Source organism: Aulonocara stuartgranti (genome assembly GCF_965226115.1).
Source record: "Aulonocara stuartgranti genome assembly, chromosome: 5".
Lineage (NCBI taxonomy): Eukaryota > Metazoa > Chordata > Actinopteri > Cichliformes > Cichlidae > Aulonocara > Aulonocara stuartgranti.
In genome coordinates, this window is record NC_138943.1 from 15,200,386 (window position 1) to 15,220,052 (window position 19,667).

Consider the following 19,667-nt stretch of genomic DNA (forward strand, 5'->3'; position numbering starts at 1 on the left):
CCCTGTAGAGGTTGCACAGGTAGTCCAGCTCCTCCAGATTTGCACATCCCAGATCCCGGAGCAGATCCCCTCGCACACCGTCTGCTGTTTAGGAGCATGCCGCAATGTTGTTAAGCCATGCAAACTATCATGTTGGTGCTGCAATGAAATTTGAGCACAATGGATTAGCCTGCTGCAGCATTTTTGGCTTTGGTTATTGGGTGTTTTTAAATTCAACCCCTTGTTGATCATTTCCATTTTCATCAAACCATGTGGCATCGTTTTCTTCACAACACGTTATCCAGTCCATATCAGTAAAGATATCTAGCATGATATTTCTCTCATTGAGATCTGATGCATTTTCTAAGTGTTCCTTAAATTTTTTTGAGTGCACCCCCCCCCCACCCCCAAACCCTGCAAAATCTGCAAGATGACTAGATAACAAACAGCATAATATACAGGAAAGTTAAGAATTACTTTTGCTAAGTAAACTCTTGTCTTGCCAGCACATATTTCTGCCTTTGGCTCTCCCATTTGAAATTCATGGTTACAATTTAAGAGTTACCTCTGGCAGTGTTATCTCTATATTGTGTTCAGAGTTATTAAAGAGTGAATATAAGACCTGATGTGACAGATTATTCCTACTAGCACTTTTGATGATAGAGAGTTATACTTCACTGGAAGGAAATCTGAAATTATTACAGCCTGTTCCAGTAAAAAAAAAAAAAATCAACTACAATCTACATTTTTGTACAACGAGGGCACTGGCCGTAAGCTTAAATCGTCTTTGTGGCTGGCATACTGTTTCGAAAAATTACTGCCTAGAACTGCTAGCTGCTCATAAGATGCTGACTTTTTAAACTCCGTTCAGATAAATCGCTTTACATCAGTAACCTCCACTGAGGTGTCTATGCTTCCCAGGTGGTGATCATGGAAGTGCAGGGCTTGAAATCACTGGCTCCAAACAGGATTGTTTACTGCACCATGGAGGTGGAGGGAGGCGAGAAACTCCAGACTGACCAGGCAGAGGCATCCAAGCCAACGTAAGAGCCTTAGCACGCACCTGCATGGTTTTCCACATGCATATATATGAATGACAAATACCTTAATAATGTAACTCAAATCAGTAGAGCGTAGGCACTGATGCCTACTGAGGAATCTCTGAAGTCAAACCTCTGGTTTAATGGAAGATGAATGTTAATGAAGTGTTAATAATTGATTTTTGTTGTTTCCTTTAGATGAGCCATCTGTGGTTTTGAGCTTTGCGATCAAAACTATGTAATGGTAACACGAAGTGTAATGTAAGATCCATGCTGAACCACACTTTGAGAAATTAATTGGCTCTGAGAAAAATACTCTAAACGTATGCTGTTAAACTCTCCCACAACCCAGTGGCTTCTTGGTGTTCTCTCTAGTGTTCCTCATTCTCTTTCACAGGCACTTTGTATGTAAATGACTGCATTAAAAGGAAATGGAAAAGCACTGTGAAGTTTACCAAAACATGAGTTTGCTTATTTTCTCAATTGAAACCTTTTTTCTTTTTTTGGACCAGGGCAGGAAATTCAGATCTCAAACACCTATATATGGAAAATACCTGCACTTAATGATGATTATATGATTTGCAGCAGTTGTTGGGGTATTATCTAGAAATGCAACATTCAAACTTAGGCTTTCGTTCCTGGTTCAGTGAGATAGAGAGAGAGAAAGTGAACAGCAGTTGAGGAAGATAGAAAGCGAATGAGAAGTGCAAGCATCAATAGCGAGAACAAGAGATATATTTTTAAACATATTTTTTGATATTCTTTTATTCATAGCAGTCATTTTTAAAGCACACACAACCTTTACATAACCCTGTGAAAAAGATTCTCAATAACTAGACTTTGTGTGAATGCAGAGCAGAGACATAGACCGTCTTGTCTTGCAATTTTAATGAAGTCTTCTTCAGACTCTGTACACTTGTACTGGCTTGGGGAGGGGGACTGCACATTTAGAAAATAAACAGTGGAACAGGGAAACACTGTATCCTGGCATTCACATTATGCTTCGATGCATACCGCTTATGTTTTTGAAGACGATCGTTGGGATTGATGGGCAGCAGCAAGTCTAGAGTCTGTGGGAGCCCTAGACAAAAATTCTCATTGTGTTATAAATTATCTATCTACTCGTTATTATCTATGCCATTCAGAATTGCCTTACCTTTTTCTCCTCTTCCTCTTCTTTCGCCTTTTTCTTTTGTCACTCCCAGATAGACAAAAGAAACATCATTTTTATTGATTATCTTTCTTTGTATTCAGTAGTGTGTTTAAGTGGTGTCATTCAAGCCAGACTGAGTGAGTCAAGTGAGTGGACCTGCCCAGGCTGCACTCTGTTGATGGATCAGGGCGATTCTCAGTAGCTTCCCAAACAAGGCATTTTTTAGCCCATTATATTATTGATGTACTCAAATAATATTATTATGTTTATTAGATTTATATTAAATTCAATCTGCGTACTATAGATGCTATAGATTCATGTTAGCATCATTATGTATAATGTATAGTTGGGACAAAGGTGTGTGTAAGCACAGCTGTGTATCCTATCATTTTTCCAGAGTAAGTTGAAGCAGAAATGCTGTGTTTCTCTTTGATTTTAAATTGGAACTGAAAGTATCAGAGACCACACACTTCTGGTGACCCGTTAGTAATGATTTTGTCTGGGTGGAGGAGGGGGTTGCTTTTGTAGAAGTCTACACATATAGAACCTAATGCATGTTCCACCTTTAATAAAAGTGGGTTTAAGGAAAATTTGTCTTAACAGTAAATCTCTAGACTCATGGGACAGCACAGATCTTTATTATTAAAGCTGCTGGAGTAAGCTATGATCTACAGCTGAAACCAACGTTTTTGACTGGTTGAGGGTTGTTAAAATCCCATAGCATGTTAAATACAAAATGGCATAACATAGTTCCCTTCTGTGAAATTCCCCATGGTTTGTACATATCCTAAATCATTCCGTTGCTTCCCTTCTTGTTACCAGTTCATTAGACTCGATTAACAACAATGACGGTGGTGATGAAAAATATATCTGCTGCTAAATATATCTACCCTTTTTCCTCTAATTAACCAGTACTGCACAGTACAAGATACAAGATAAATGTCCATGAAACATTCATGCAAATTTGAGCTATTTTAAGGCCCAAATGTCTTCCTCTGATCTCCTTAATTTAAGAACCATTTTATGAAGAGAGACGGAAGGACATGAATGAGGGGACGGATTAGAGGAGAACAAGGCAAGGGTAATGTGTGTGTGTGTGTGTGTGTGTGTGTGTGTGTGTGTGTGTGTGTGTGTGTGTGTGTGTGTGTGTGTGTGTATTCCAGCATATTCCATATGTTGTGGGGACATAAAGCTATTTACAGCTATTGTGAGGAACCCACACATTAAAGTTGCTTTTAGGTTAGGGTAAGCCTCCCAGAAATTATTGTAGTGACTAAAACACAACCGTGTGCGGTTGCTTATATGCAGCACAAACAAGTATACACAAAAAACATTGCAAAGACCTATATGAGATAAATGTGTTAATGTACAGACTGCTGCAGGATATTTGCATACAATAATTGGATGTGTTCAGCAGCCATGTGCTCAGACTGACATTGAACTGACTATCGTGGTTCTGATTTAACTCGGATGAGCCGATAAATGTTTTGACATTCATTTAATTCTCTCGTAATTTTGTAACTCAGATTTTTTTCATTTGACCCATTTGAGCAAGCACATAGTTGTATCATATTTTGTAGGAAAAAATTGCAGGAGGGTAGCGCTTGCACGTCCATTAATAGACCTTAGAATAAGCCACAAGGTCACCTTCATGCTGGTACAATGGTTCCATCTGAAATCAACACAGCTCACAGTCACTCCTCACTGTCAGTCACCAGCTCTTCTTCTCTTCCTCTACATGCTGTGTCTGCAACATCTTTGTGTACATAAAGCGGCAATTAATTATGAATGTTAGAAATGCTTACAAGAAAAAAATCCTTTTCTAGACTGGAAACTGACACCATGTTTGTCGTGTCTTGCTGCAGAGTGAGAACTTAGAGCGTGGCATTCATGTTGTATTGCTAAAGCTTCATGAGGCAGCTTTGGCACGTTAGCAGCTATAGATGACAATGAGAGATAACAGAGGCTTATATATGTTGTATCCTATGATTGCAACAAACCGCTTAGTTTCTTGTCATTCTTCTTGCTTGTGCATAGCATAGCTGGTGAGATTCCAGATTGATATTAATGGCTTGCTGTTAAATGATAGCTTATTTTAATATTTTTGTAAACACTGCCACACTCATGAATGGCAGTTTAAACTAAACATTTCAAAACTAATTCTGCAGAATCAGATATACAGTCTCATACATTACCTTACCTGTCAAAACATGGTGCCTAATTATTATATTAAACGATACATACAGGTGAAGTATCCTAGTGCCATAGCCTAAGGCAAATATGTTGAGTCACTGACAGATATCTAATGAAGCAAAAGCTCTGAGCTATTTCAGAAGTGAGCTGTAAGACTTCACTCTCACTCCTCACATCATATACTGTACCAAACACACCCTCACAGTAACACTGCAAAATCCCACATCGCTTTTGCCGCTCTGGACTGCTTCCTGCTATTTCGGATCCTCCAACACCCGGACATCCATCTGTAGGCTTCTAGGGCATATATGCACAACACTAACCAGTTTTAGTTGGATATAGTTACTTAGAAGTTCAGAAATAGAGCCATACTTACATGTATATTACTTTTCATTTACCCCAACCTGCCTCAACCTGTTTCTTTCTTTCTCAGTTTGGTACCAGGGGTATCTGACCAGTGAGGCCTTTCCCTAAGCACAGTCTCAGACCTAGATCTTACATAGTCTATTGATAAATGGTGCCTTGCTAGTAAATTGAACATATTTGCAAATAGTAATGAGTTTCAAGCCTACATGGGAAACTACATATATATAGATATATACACTAAGATGTAGTGCGCTGCGTTAACCTCAACTATACTTACTGTTTTAAAACACTCTTTGTATTAGGATATTTTCTTAGCCGATTCCCAACTTTCCTAAGTGTGACCTGTCAATAGTCATTTTTGCCTTTCTTTGCTGTAAATGACAACATATGCAAAACAACATCTAATTTCTCTTAATGCAATAACTTATTTTCTCAATAAAACAACTGAAAATATAGTGCTATGCTTTGGGAAAGATGTCCCTGAGGGGACTTCCCCAAGAGATTAAAAAAGTCCTATTCTATTCTATTCTATTCTGCTCTATTTTATTCTATTAAATGAAGATGAGTTGCTGTACAGCCACCTTTATCTCACATATTTTAGCTTAGCAAACAATAGCAGGAGCAATGAATTTATGCAACAAAACAGATGTCAGACTTTTTTTTTTAAATTTTCTTAATTTTCCAGTATGTGTATAAGTATCAGCAGATACCTTGAAACTGCTTTGATCCTTGTACAGCTCACACTGAGGCTGCTGGCTCATGGCTGCCTATAAGCTCTGGATCGCTGAAGTCCCTTTGCCTTTGTTGCTTCTTTGTCCATGTTCAGCTGGGTGAGGGTGATTTAAGGGTCTAATTAGGTTTGTTGTTACAAATGTTTGTCTGGTGATTCCTTTGCAGTTTACTTTGGTGAACTTTGTGTCTTCACTTACAGTGAGTAGCTACTACACTAATGGCATGTTAGTGTGTGGCTGTGATGGCTGTAAGTGTGCGTGAAAGTATTTGCCTGGCTGCTGTGCACATTTTGCAAATGTTGCACACCCATGAAACGTGGAGAATGCTGGAAATCACATGCTGTCAGTGTCTAGGGCTAATATGTAGTCAGTTTACTTACTGTCCTGGTAGAAATGGTAATAACTAAATGACACCTTTGATACCAGTAGATACTGAAGTAAATTTAATTGTTTTTTCTTTCTTTCTTTCTTTGTGTTTCAAGTATGCAACTTTCATTGTGACCAGACTACTCCAGTCTGGCTGGAACAAGTCATGATGGACTATAGATTGATTCACAACTTATCTAGAGTGTTTACTGCCTCTCACTGGCTCCAATCCCTCCCGTGGATGAATTATTTATAATACAAATATGAACGAGGACACGTTTTGTTTTGTTCTTTTAAAGACAGCTAGAAGTTCCTGTTTTGCTCTCCACGTGGACCACTCGGCTGCAACTGATAAATTGATACTTCTCACAATATCAACAGACTACAAATCGACTCGAGAAATCTTCAGTACCAAAAATATTGCAGTTGCAGTTTGTCTCTATATAGATTTTAAGCATTTTAAAGATCCTTGTCTTACTTTTGAGTCACAAAAATCAAGTAGAAAAGATACATTGATTTTGACTATTCTCTGGTCTCTGACTGTTTGTTTATTTATTGCTGACAGAGAACAACAGTCAGAACAAATAAATTGTGTCTGCTATCTTGTTTGTTTTATCCTGACTTTGATTTACTGTAAGTTCATGCGACTTTGCCGTAATCGTTGTTTTTTTTAATTCCTTCAATCAGACCACCTCTATCTTTCTCCTGTGATACAAAAGATTGGAGTGTTTGTGTGCATAAACATTGCATTGTATGCTTCAGTCCCAGGAGGCTCAGCTGAATTTATTTGATTAAAGCAAAAAGCATCTGAAAACGGTTTGATTTGAATTTGAAATTGTTTACTGACATTTTCGGTGTAATTTACATATAAAATACTGCAACTAAGGTGAAATCTGTCTCCCAGACTGACTAGCAATTAAAAATGACAATTGATGGGAACATGGACTCACCGTGGTGTCATGGAAACTAACCTCTGGAGTGCTTTTTGTTGTCTGTTTCAGCTGGGGGACCCAAGGTGACTTCACCACTACACACCCTTTGCCTGCTGTCAAGGTGAAGCTGTTTACAGAGAGTACAGGGGTGCTGGCACTGGAAGACAAAGAACTGGGCCGGGTAACATTTCTGCTTATTGTTTTATTAGCGCACTAACACTCTGATGTTGACATAGCGATGAAAATAGTGCAAACTTGTGTTTTGATTATAGAAATACATGCACAGTCACTCAAAGCAGTTTTATTTATGTAGCTGTGCATCATTCTGATTGTAATACGCTCAAAAGAGTCTCCAGGGTCCCGTCACATGACTGCGATTTATAAATAGGGTTTTGTTATTTTGCTCTAGTTCCAGTATTTTTTTTTATTTTTATTTTTTTCCATGAGCTCCTTTGAAAGTACAAACGGCTCTCACATTTTGAAATTTTCACATTGTGCTGTATCTGAATTTGACTGCTGCACATCTGTTGAGAGTAGACTGATAAAAAATTCTTGCCTCATTCCTAACAAGAGACTTCCAGCCTTTGAGCATTACTCAAACATGACTCAAACGTGAACAAAGCAGAAACATGAATCGCTTCTTTACCCTGCTTTTTCCTGTCGTGTAAATGTGACAGGTAGTTAAGGAAGGTGGTGTTGCTGGTTTGCGTCGGGGCAGCGGCGCCTCAGACGTCCCTGTAGTGGCAGTGACCTTGGTTCTTTGATCTCCCACTGCAGCAGAGTTGGCAGGCTTCCTCAAAGCTCTTTAACTCAGCAAAGAGAGATTAGACCTCCCTCTTCGGGGAGGGAGAGCAAAGCACAGTTCTTCTTCCTCGCTACCTTTTTTTAAATTTCTTTTGAAAAGCAAACACACCACAAAATCACTAATGCATGCAAGCAGACTGATTGACACTGCTCAGTGTTGTACAGATCAAAGATTTACCACCTGGTCATGTATAATTTCTTTTATTTAATGATCTACTTTTCTGCGAGTGCAGGTTGTCCTCCACCCAACTCCTAACAGCCCCAAACAGTCAGAACTCCACAAAATGACTGTGACCAAGGCCTGCCCTGACCAAGATCTCAAGATCAAACTGGCCATACGTATGGACAAACCACAGAACATGAAACACTGCGGGTAAGCGACCCACTGTCAAGCAGCACGTGCAGTGGTGTTCTTATTTTTATATTCCACATCTTTCCTATAGAACTCCAACTCTGAGCTCCTTGGCCTCATTTCTACTCACCTACCATGGAAAAGTACTGTGAAGTGCATTACTCCCCCTGGTGGATGCCAATGTGTAGTTTCATTTAATCATTTTAGAAGATGCTAACACATGCAAAGCGTTTGGCATTAATCACATTTTATTCATGTAACAGTTAAAGTGCACTTCTTAAGAATTTCAACTTCTAATTTCTATTTTTTCGTTATTATGTAGCAAATCCACATAACTTAAGATCAAATATAAAAAACTCCGCTTCAGATGGAGTTAGCATTTGTGTTCTTTATGACAGCTTTACTGTGTTTTGTCATCATGTGTGAACAATGTTTTGACAGGTATCTGTGGGCTTTTGGGAAGAATGTTTGGAAGCGCTGGAAGAAGCGTTTCTTTGTCCTCGTGCAGGTAAAAAACAAAACATGTTTTTAAGATCATTGCAGTGTTTCGGGTTTTGGCTTAAAGGTTCCTGTAAGCCTACCCAATCAATATAGAGCACATGTCACTCAGGAGTCCGTGTCGTTGTTTTATATAAAACTAGCATGTCCCAGTTTACAACCCCAAAAGCTTTAACATCCTACATCCCACATTTTTTAACCGCTAATAACAATTAAATAGTAGTTTATTTGGTCTTATTCCTCACTAGTTGGGCCTGGTCACAGTTTGAGAATCACTAGCTTAAAGATTGTATAGAAAGATTTTATTTGTGACTCATTTGACTGCAATTTTTTTCTTTTTACAGGTGAGTCAGTATACGTTTGCGATGTGCAGCTACCGAGAGAAAAAGTCAGAACCACAAGAGCTTTTGCAGCTGGACGGATATACTGTGGACTACAGTGATCCCCAGCCAGGTGAGGATACACACCAGGACATACCTATACTCACACACACATAAACAAAAGACACACACAATGTAAATATCTACCAGCTGATCCCCAGCTTTGCGTTATTAGGCTTAGATGGTGGCAGGGCTTTCTTCAATGCTGTGAAGGAAGGCGACACTGTGATCTTTGCCAGCGACGACGAGCAGGACCGCATCCTGTGGGTCCAGGCCATGTATCGCGCCACTGGCCAGTCCCACAAGCCTGTCCCACCCACTCAGGTCCAGAAACTAAATTCCAAAGGGGGTGCCTCAGCCCAAATGGATGCTCCCATTTCTCAGTTCTGTAAGTAGCCCAAAACACAACATAATCACCCAAGCAATAGCAGTTTTCATCCACAAAGCAGCGAAAGCTCTAACCCATAACTGTCTCACGCCATGCGCTCCACACTGCAGTCACAATACGTGCTGATAGAACTAACACACAAGCACGCACGCACATGCATTTATCTCTCACAGATCCCTCCAGCATCTGATGGACTTCCACTCATTGTCACCACTCCCACAGTGTGTAAAGGTGCGATTCCATGCTATTTCATCAGTCTGTTCTCAAGGAACAACCAACCTAAAAAAGACCTTATCATACAGAAGTAGGCCATGGCGTGCAAAGATTTTATGAAGATTAAATAGGTCACCATACATAAGATTTGAACATTCAAGCCTACTGGGGTTGAATTCAGACTGACAGTGCCAGGGTGTGCTGCTCTTGTCCGAACCATAGCCCTGTTTTAATACAGTTGCCAACTCTAGATGGCTGCTGCGAGGGCAGCTGTTATTCTGAGACAGTTTCTCAGATGGTCCTCATGTTGAAAATTTTAACCAATTTGTCACTGTACTTGCACTTCTAAGCAGTCCACAGGTCAGGTAGCAAAGTGAAGGTAAGACTGTCTACAGTAGTGTGGCATCTCTATCACCTTCTATTCTGACCGTCTCTTATGTCCCCTCCCTCCTCATTAAAGAAGGGAAAAATATATATTTTTGTAACTATAAAATCTAGAAGCAACATCTGTATTTATTCAAGTGGTTACTAATATGCAGTGAGTCATAATCACTAAGTTCTTATTATTCTTGTGCAAAGGTTTAAACTACCTTAAATTTGCCCATGAGAACACTAACACAAAGCTTATTTACTTACTAAATGTAAACTCACATGCTGCTTAACAATTCACAATAATAGATCCTGCTATTCAGAACCAAACACGACTTTTTTGTGTGCATCTTTTGACTCTTTGGGCTGAGAATAATTTCTTTTTCAATTGTAATGAGATTTTTTTTTTCTTAGAATAATTATGTAAATTTAATTGGCTTTAAATACAAATACAAAAAAAACAACCTCAGGGTTGCAATAATACTATTCAAAAGTGCAAAGCCCCAAGTTTACTCCACTCTTTTATAAAAGTATCAGAAGACATGAATTGGGTCACTCAATGCAAATCCTGTCACATGAGATTCTATGTTGTTTCTCCATCGGTTTTTTTGTCCAGTATGTGATCGTTCTTGTGGTTAGTTGACTCCTCTGATGCCAGCTGTTGCCATTCAAAGCCTCTCACAGTGGCACAGACCTCCTTCCCCTCCCTGAAACATTGTGGCACACCACGCGTACATGTTTCACCCCCTGGTGGTCTTGAATGGCACTGGGACCATAACATACACAGCCCTCCTGACTCTGCTGCAGTGAAAGGATGGAAAAGAAGAGTGCTATGAAGGTTCTGCAGCTTTAGTGCACATCAATAAAATGTTAAATAACACAGGTTTAGTCTGTGCAACAGCTTTCTGACATAATACTGCAAATAAATATGATAGAGTGTGAGGACATCCGATCAAAGGCCTTTATTTAAAAAAGAAAACCCCATATCTTGTCGTCTGTCCTTGACTGTAATATTAAAAGGGTTGTTTTCTTGACCTGACTCAGCTCCTCCAGAACACAGAAGACAATTTCTCTCGTGAGGCGTTTCTATCGACTCGGTGCGTTTTTTTGTTTTTTTTTATTTGTTCAAAAACAGATGGACTTGTGGAAATTGTAGAAAAAGAATTACATCATTGCAGAAAAGCTTCCATTTCTGGCTATAGCGGAAATATCAAGCGCAACAAAAGGCAATTAGAATCAGACAGTAAAGTGCAGTAGTGACAACAATTACTTGCAAAACGAGTAGAGTGCACCTTTAAAGTGTGCTTAAATTTGTTGCTATAATTGTAAGAGGTTGGTGATAAAAACCTGACCTTCATTTCATCCAGCACCTTCATAGTCTCTTTTTCTTCTAAAAACGATTCGGGCCACCTTTTACAGTTTCCTTTATAATGTAGGTGTTTGTGTTTGCCAGTGTCCCTTTTAAGAGTAAGCCTTGTGTTTGCTCTGTAATCAAACAAAGGGACAGTACTTACTGTGTAGCTCTTAACTCTTTAAGTAGCTGTCCATAACCAAGAGTAAACTGCAGTAGAGTGATGAGGATCGTAAGCTCTGTCTCCTTCCTCTGTCTCTGTCTGTCTGTCTCTCTCTCTTTCTCTCTCTTGCTTTCTGTCTCCCTCTTCCTTTCTCTAATATGCCTCAGCATCTGTTGTTCACATATCCTCACATGTACTCACACACCACCACCCACAAACTATCATGTTGGTATAGGTTGTTGTTTTTGAGTTGTGTTTTCTTCTTCATGCTTTGCCTGGACCCTTCTTAAGTAATGCAGCTGCTAGGTCAGGGTCTCTCGTGATTGCTCTCCTCCAGCCTTGTTGCTAGTCTTTATGTTATTCTGGTTTGTCCCTTCTTACCCTGCTGTCTTCTAGCTGGACTCAAGGGTAAGTGCTTCCCTGTAGCCGGCACAGCTCAGATAATCCCCGCCGATTATCTGACAAATGCAACGTCCTTTTCTCTCTTCTTTCCTTCTTCTCCTTTTTTTTCACGTCTCGCTTCATGTCTTAGATATTAGTTGAACCTTTTTGTTTTTAACAACCTCAGCTCTGAGGATGAAAGTATAAGCATCCATTCGTGCCAATATAGGATGCATGTATTTTATTCTTAGGAATTATTATTTGGCTCAATAATAGTTAAAGTTGATATCATAGTTGTTTCTGCATAATTGCCTTCTCTCTTTATTCTTATTGGTGGAAGGACCCCTCAGAGTAAAGCGATATCAGGCTAAAATGCGACGTGCTATTCATGAAGAAATGATTTCATAGTTTTGTATTACCAAGAATATTTAGTGTAAATGTCTTATCAAAATCAAGAGCTGCAAACAACCCGATTCACAGACGAAACTGTAAAAGACTAATGTTTACATGTGTTTCTTTAAAGATAGAGATATGGATAAATTACGATGACAGCCTGTGTATGCAGTTGTTTCCCCAAAGTGTTTATGTTAATTATGCTTTACTTCAGAGGGCTCAATTGCTTTTAATTCTTTTTCTTTGAACTTTTCTTGACGAGAGTTGGCAAATATGTACGCGGAGTATTCTGAATGCCAAAGACAAGGAGTAGCTAATGCCGCCCCGTCTTATGATAAAATACTCCGGACTCCCACTCCTTCCTCCTACAGTAGATGGGCCTGTAGATAGAGGCTAGACCGGTAACTACACCTCCAGAAAGGAGCAATCTCATTTGATTTCTTTTGACTGCCCTTGTTTGCCTGAATAGGAGAACACCTGTGTCATGTGTCCATACTTTTGTACAAATACAGGAGTTTTCATTCATTTCCCCCATCTCCCAGAGAATGATACAGTTTTGCCTCTGTCGGCTTCATGCTATTTACCCATGTACTTGCACCAAAATTGTATTGCTACCCTATTAGAGTTCTCCGGTAGTGGTATGCCTGTTAGTGTGCTCTGTAGAGATCATGAATACACTGCAACATATTCAAGTATTGTCAACTTGCAAATGCGTAGAGAAGGGAAAAAAAGAGGAATGCATAAAAAAAATGATCAAAATTGCAAATTTGAAAATGGGTCTGCAGATGTGCATGACATAATTAAAAGCTTTACAAAAAGTCACACTGTTCTCCAGCATGTAATCATTTATAAATGTATGCAAAAGTACTCTCATATTTACTTTGGCAATTTGGTTTTTTTATCTTGAGAGTTATAGTAATGTTACTATAGCATTGAGTGTTTTCTGGACTTAAACTCCATTTTTATTCCAACTAAAGGAAATGTAGCCCACTCTCTGTGTCTCATAGTCCAACACCTGACACCTTGTGCTCACTCTTTGGATGTTTTCTCAACGCCTCACTTCCTTTTTTGTCTGCCACAGTGTTTTCTTTGTCACCACTTTCCACCATGTTATTGTCAAATTGAAAGATTTTCTGACCAACCAGATCCTTTTTCATCCTGTCATCATCTCTTAACCAACGCTCCACTCATCTGTAACGCCGTTCACTGTCTTCTTTCATAGCGTTACCTTTATACATGATAACTTACTGCACCTGTCTTGTCCCTCCTCTCCTCTTCGCTCTGTTTCCCTGTTTTATTGTCCACATTTTACTTGTTGTCTTACAGGTTTTCTTTCTCAGATTGGATTAAAAATTTGCTAAAATGTACCTTCCTTCAGGTTCCTTTTTTGGCAAACTTCAGCTAAGTTTTAGCACCCACATTAAACCCTTCCCCTCTTCCCCCTTCACTGACCTGGAGGTTGATAGATGTCACTTGTGCTTTATTCAATATTTTCCTGCTCTACCACGATCAGGTCTCCGCTTCCCTCACCCACCCCCCAAAATCATCATCACTCATGTCAGTGTCTCTCGGACATGACACCTGTCACTCACACAGAGGACATGGCTGTGCCTCTTATCTATTTTGAAACATCTTCGTCCCCATCATTTTTTCCATTTTTCTCTTTGACAGCTTTAATATCTGCAGAACAAGAAATGACTGTTTTGGTTTAGAGGGTAGAAAAAAAAGATTATCCCACTAATGGTTTCAACACCCATTTTTACATTACTTCCATTCCATGTTTTTCATTTTGTCATTGTTTAATGTTACTAATGTCTTTCTTCACTTAGGGAGCAGGTTTAACATTTTGAAAAGTCCTCTTGTTACAGAGAAGGTTAGTGGCAAAAGCACTGTAGCAAGATAAACATTAAAAACCCAATAGAGCTCGAGTAGAGGTTCAGCATCCATATTCAGAGAGAAATCTGCAAATCTTAAGAATTTGTTTCTCAAAATAACTTTTTTTTCTTTTGTTAGAACTGTTTTTTACAGCATGTTCAAATGATTTCTCCTTTGCCATATTTGTGCCTTTTTTATTAGCACACGTGTCAATATTTATCAGGACCTGAGTGACAACAGTCGCGAATGGCAGAATCTATTGAATACATAAAGAAGAATGGATCTAATATTTTTTTTTACATATTATTTACAGCATTTCATCCAAACACCTTTTGGCTCTTTTAGGATTTTTTCCCCTGCAAAACTTTAGATGCATGAATGCACATACAGTAGAAACACTCGTCCCTTTGAGTTTAGCTTCAGTTTGATAGAATCTCATCCACCAATACAAGAAAACTCTTTACGCTATCTGACACAATGCAAGTTGACAATGTAAGCTGTAAGTGTTTATAATTTGCCCTTAGAAGTAGCCCAAAAAAAAAGCCTCCCTGGTGTTTCTCGTGTTGTAATGAAGACTGTTGCCCTGTGCCTCACTGATGTCGTCTCCTCTGAACCGTGTGCTTTTCCCTGTGCCTTTGGCCGGATAGACGCTGACAGAGCTCAGAAACATGGCATGGATGAATTTATCTCCGCTAACCCCTGTAGCTTTGACCACGCCTCGCTTTTTGAGATGATGCAGCGACTCACGTTGGACCACAGGCTCAACGACACCTTCTGCTGCCTGGTGAGTTTGTTTCCGCTCGTTGTCGCATGAATGACAGTGAGTGCTCTTTAGTCAGTTGTTATCAAGTAGTACACTGTGTGTCTGTGTTTGTGTGGTGTAGGGATGGTTCAGTCCGGGCCAGGTGTTTGTCTTGGATGAATACTGCGCAAGGAACGGAGTTCGGGGTTGTCACAGACACCTGTGTTACCTGCGTGATCTCCTGGAAAGGGCAGAAAATGGGGCCATTATCGACCCCACACTTCTTCACTACAGCTTCGCTTTTTGTGCCTCTCATGTCCATGGGAACAGGTGTGCGCTAAGTCCTTCTTTATGAAACATTATGACATTTATAAACATATTTACATTTTATGACTTTCAACCTTCATTTGTTACAAATTACACTTTGTCAGGCAAAGCTATGCCTCCTATGGATGCAGCAGTTGAGAAATTTAAAGATGCATTAACACAGGATAAGATCAGAACGGAAAGGTTTTGTTTCCATCAAATTATTTTTGTCATGTTTATGTTTTCTTAATTTTTTATGTTGTTGTACATTTTTTTGGCCTTTCTTTCTGTAATTTCATGTTATGTTGTTAATCAATTGCGTATCTCTACATATTTCCTTGTTTTCTACCACTTTCTTTGTTTTTTTTTTCTTTTCTCTCTGTCCTTTGTTGCCATAGTCTCTTACTGTCCATATTATTCATCCTCCCATGCATCTGTTAAAGTCAGAGAGGGCATCAGTTACTGGGGCCCACTGGGCTATGAGGTCCTAAAATCCCCAAAGAGCTCCCAAAGCCCAGATCCCCGTGCTGCCTCTAAACGAGCATGCATATTCAAGTTTAGAAAGAAAAAGGAGTCCAAAAATCCACTGATTCAAGGTGAAAACAGGTGAGACATGGTCATTTTTTCAATGTGTAACACTGGAGGGAACTCAAGAAAAAGAAAAAAAAAATCACTCAATCAGTTCCCTGGGGTGTGAAAGCTGTTAACCAGAGATTTGGGGGCTTAGATAAAGGGTTATATACGTTGGACTTTGGGGTTGCAGCTGGGTTAACGTTTGTGGGTGCGATCTTCATAGGCCAGACGGGCTGACTACAGTGACAGTGGATGAGAAGGAGCGCTTTGAAGACATCAAGGAGCGGTTGCGTGTGATATTGGAAAACCGGATTGTAAATTTCAGGTGATTGCCGCCTCACTAAAACCAGATTACACCAAGTCACAAAACATCCCGGTTATTGGTATTTTTCTCTGTTATTAAATCTTCGGTCTTCCCTTGTAGATATTGTTTCCCCTTCGGTCGTCCAGAGGGTGCACTGAAGGCCACTTTATCTTTGCTGGAGAGGGTTAGTAAATGCTTAAATAAAAACATTTTATGAACAATGAAAAAGGTGCCCTCTGAAATATTGAGGTTCTGTGAGTCATCTTCGATGTGGCCTGCAGGTCCTGATGAAGGACATTGTGACCCCGGTTCCACCAGAAGAAGTTAAAGGGGTAATTCGCAAATGTTTGGAGCAGGCTGCTCAGCTCAACTACCAGCGGATTAAAGACTATGCTAAAATTGAAGGTAACCAGAACAACACAATTCACTGTCACATAATGACTGCTGGTATCAGGGTACAAATGCTATGCATCTGCTAAACATTCCTACTGATCATGAAGATGTCATGTTTTACAGACTCAGATTGAAGTGCCCAGTCAGTGGTTTGGTAGAAAACGGCAGAGTGAACAATCAGTATATCTCCATATGTTCTTTTTCTTCTGTAAGACTGCCTGTCATGTTATCAATTAATTTACACATGGTAAATTCACTTGGTATATGGTATATTTGTGTCCATATCCCAAATGATTTGTGGCAAATGATTTGTCACAGTCACTTTCTGTCTCTCAGTCCAATAACTCTCTCCTTTGTTTCAGGCCTGCTTTAGCTCTGTGCTGTTCTGTAGGTCAAGTTGGCTTTTGTGTAGAGGTGTGTGAGTAAAAATGCATTCAAATCCAAAGCCCTGAAATCTGTTGATGTGCCGATCTCTCTTTGTGCCTTGACTATTCGAGCTGTGTAGTATCCTGGCTTCTGACATTTGATGATTGGATTGTAAGTTCAGCTTAAATGACTCCCAGCTCCCAGTCGACACACACTCCCTCTCTTCCACTATCTTACTGTTAGCTCCAACCTCTCTGATACCTCCAGCTGACTCTGCCCGCCCCTCTTTACACTCCCTGCCTTGAAATACCAGCAGCTCTCCTGTCAACTGTGTCTTATGCTCTTGCTGAAGACCACTATCTTCTGCTCCCTCCCCTGTCTGCTCTGCTTTTTTTCCCCCCTCTCCACACAGATGTCACTTTTTCTAACCTCTCCACTATGTGATGAGTGGCTTCTAACCAAAGGAATGCTGGGATTGAATGCATACAAACCAGCATCAGCCTTGCATGTGCTTTGAGACATAACACGGCCTTTCTTTACTGGCATGGATTACATATGAAAAAATACATAAAGACATTTTAGGATGTCTTATTTCTTCCTCTTGCTGTGTCTATTTTTCAACATACCAGTTGCACTGACATGCACATTTACATAGAGATCTCTGATGTTGTTTATGCCTTGAAAGAAATCCCTCAGGGTGCTAAAGATACTAAGGATTGAAACCTTACTATCTTTTCATGCTGTGTGAATTTATTTCCACCTGTCCTTGTGAGGCATCTGATTCAAATTTTACCAACGATTTGACCTTATTATTGGGCCTCCTGCCCACCAGATTGTCTCCTTCACCTGGACAGCCCTCTTCCCATCACCCTCTGACCTCTAGACTTCCCCCTTCTGACCCCATCCTTTTGCATGCCCCGATCCTTTTTTATAGGGAAAAAGAGGGAAATGTTTGAGCACCCTGTCTTCTGCTTGGCATCTCAAGTGATGGATTTAACCATCCGTGAGTACCTTCATCATCTCTTCCCATTCCCCCCCTCATTCTTTTAAGCGCACCTTCACCTCATCCCCTCCCTTCTGCCTCTTCTCTTTCTCCAGAAATGTTGCTCCTGCCATGCTTGTTTTTATCTGTGCCTTTGTCTGTGAGAGTGAGTGGGGAGTGCACCAGTCGAGAGATCTGAGCAGTACCACACAGAATCAGTAGGGGTCCATTTTTTTGCACCATCTGTTTGTGATGGACATGAATGAGCGGTCTGGTCTGTAAGCTTCTTTCTTTTGGTTTGAAGCCCATTCCTTTGACTTGAATGCATTTTTATATTGCTTACATTGGTATCTGTTTTCAGTCATTTGGTCTGATCATGTGTCAGTGGTGTGCTGTGCCGAACAGGTAGGCTTGTTTGTCACCGTGTCTCCAGTGACAGTGAAAGAGCATCTGTTGACAGAGCTATTGAATGGGAACAACAGGATAGAGTGTATGGATGTAACAGCTCCAGTTTGTGTTTTAACTTGACTCAGGTCAACTCAAGTCACTCAGCGTGTCCTGTCTACGGTCCTTTAAGCTGTTTGTGTCCCCTACCTGTTTGCAATAGTCGAAGCTTTGTCTGTTTGTTAACAAAAAAACATCTTATCACCTTTTTTTTTTAAATTTTCCACAGGCTACTGGTTCAGTGTTTTTATTGTGTGTTTGTGACGTTTGTCTGTTGCCCAGAAGCGTCAGTCCCTGGAGCTGAAAGTGTCCCAGCAGATTCATTTAAAGGGTCACGTGGCGATGAACAACAAGCCTGAGTTCCCCCAAGCCCCCATCCCCTTTCGTGAAAATAACCATAGAGCCGTGCTAATTCTAAACATCTCCTTTTTATCTTTTCTCTCCCCTTTTTCTCGCTGAAGTTGAGAAAGGTCAAAAGGATCAAAAGGATCCAGGTGAACCCATGTTTAGCTTATGGTTTAGCTATAGTGCACACTTACATTTACATATACAAATACACCCACACCTTACACACATGTTTACTGCAAATCAGTGTAAGACATATGCATGCATTTACCATTAGCACATCTTCTATACACACTTTAAATATTGTACAAGTTCTCAAATGTCTTGGCATGTCTTAAAAAAGCAGTAAATCTGTAGAGATTGTACTACTTTATATTTTTCCAGATTCAAATCTGGAGCAGTGAATTATACGGCTGAAAATGTTATTCTCACTCAATTCAAATGTAGTGTACTCACACTTGAATAAAGGTGAACAAGTGTGTTTTTCGGTAGACATGTTAAGACACCATCAAAACCATAAAGTAATGCAATCTCTTACATATGGTCCTATATTTTTATCTACATTATAATGTAATTTAAAAAGACATAAGCAACACTTTAATGCAACCTCCCCCCCTCCCCCCCCATCACACAAATTAGCATACATTTTCACCACAGGCCACACATGAAAATGAGCTCATTATATAAAGATATGCATTATGGGGATTTTTGTCTGGGAGTAAAGTAAAGCAAAGATGTAGCACAGATGCTAAAGACAACCACAAAACCTCAAGTATAAGAAATTTGAGACATCTGAAACCATCCCAAATATCCCCCTTGCCTCCCAGTCAGGAGGCCCTGGGTTTAAACCTGGACAGGGCCATTCTTTGTGGAGTTTGTATGGCTTTCTCTTGGAGCGCATGTGCAATGGAATAAAAAAGCAACAACAAAACAAACAAAACTTTGCTCCTCTTTAAACCATATTATATCTAATTCAAACCCTCGTGATCAGGCATTATTAGAAGTCTTAAATATTACTTTACAGCTCAGTTCCCTCTATGTGGCATTTGAAAGTGTAATCTCTACTGCTAGCTTAGGGTTCCTTCATTTAATTTTTCACCAGGCTCCGAAAAAAATATTCATTTGGCTTGAGCAGCAATACCCGCAGAACCCTAAAATAATAATGAAAACAGAAAAAGGCTTCCAGTTAGAACTGCCGACTGCAGACTTCTACTGTTTTATGTAGAGTTATGTATTTATGTGCTTTTGATTTCAGATCTGTGTAGCCATTCAGTTCCATGTTCAA

At 39.8% G+C, this 19,667-nt stretch overlaps 1 protein-coding gene across 10 annotated transcripts in view; it reads left to right on the forward strand.

The window, feature by feature from the left end:
* Nucleotides 1-19,667, forward strand: part of cadpsb (Ca2+-dependent activator protein for secretion b) — a 67,487-nt gene that overhangs the window by 30,973 nt on the left and 16,847 nt on the right. For 5 of the 10 annotated variants that reach the window (XM_082532563.1, XM_082532557.1, XM_082532564.1 and 2 more), the window contains 13 exons: nt 901-1,022; nt 6,830-6,941; nt 7,798-7,937; nt 8,358-8,424; nt 8,759-8,867; nt 8,970-9,182; nt 14,575-14,711; nt 14,812-14,999; nt 15,423-15,581; nt 15,772-15,873; nt 15,973-16,036; nt 16,134-16,257; nt 18,499-18,531. In XM_082532563.1, the coding sequence (XP_082388689.1) occupies nt 901-1,022; nt 6,830-6,941; nt 7,798-7,937; nt 8,358-8,424; nt 8,759-8,867; nt 8,970-9,182; nt 14,575-14,711; nt 14,812-14,999; nt 15,423-15,581; nt 15,772-15,873; nt 15,973-16,036; nt 16,134-16,257; nt 18,499-18,531 (1,570 nt within the window). The remainder of the gene's footprint in view (nt 1-900; nt 1,023-6,829; nt 6,942-7,797; nt 7,938-8,357; nt 8,425-8,758; nt 8,868-8,969; nt 9,183-14,574; nt 14,712-14,811; nt 15,000-15,422; nt 15,582-15,771; nt 15,874-15,972; nt 16,037-16,133; nt 16,258-18,498; nt 18,532-19,667) is intronic. The other 5 variants (XM_082532558.1, XM_082532562.1, XM_082532566.1 and 2 more) reach the window with 3 other exon arrangements.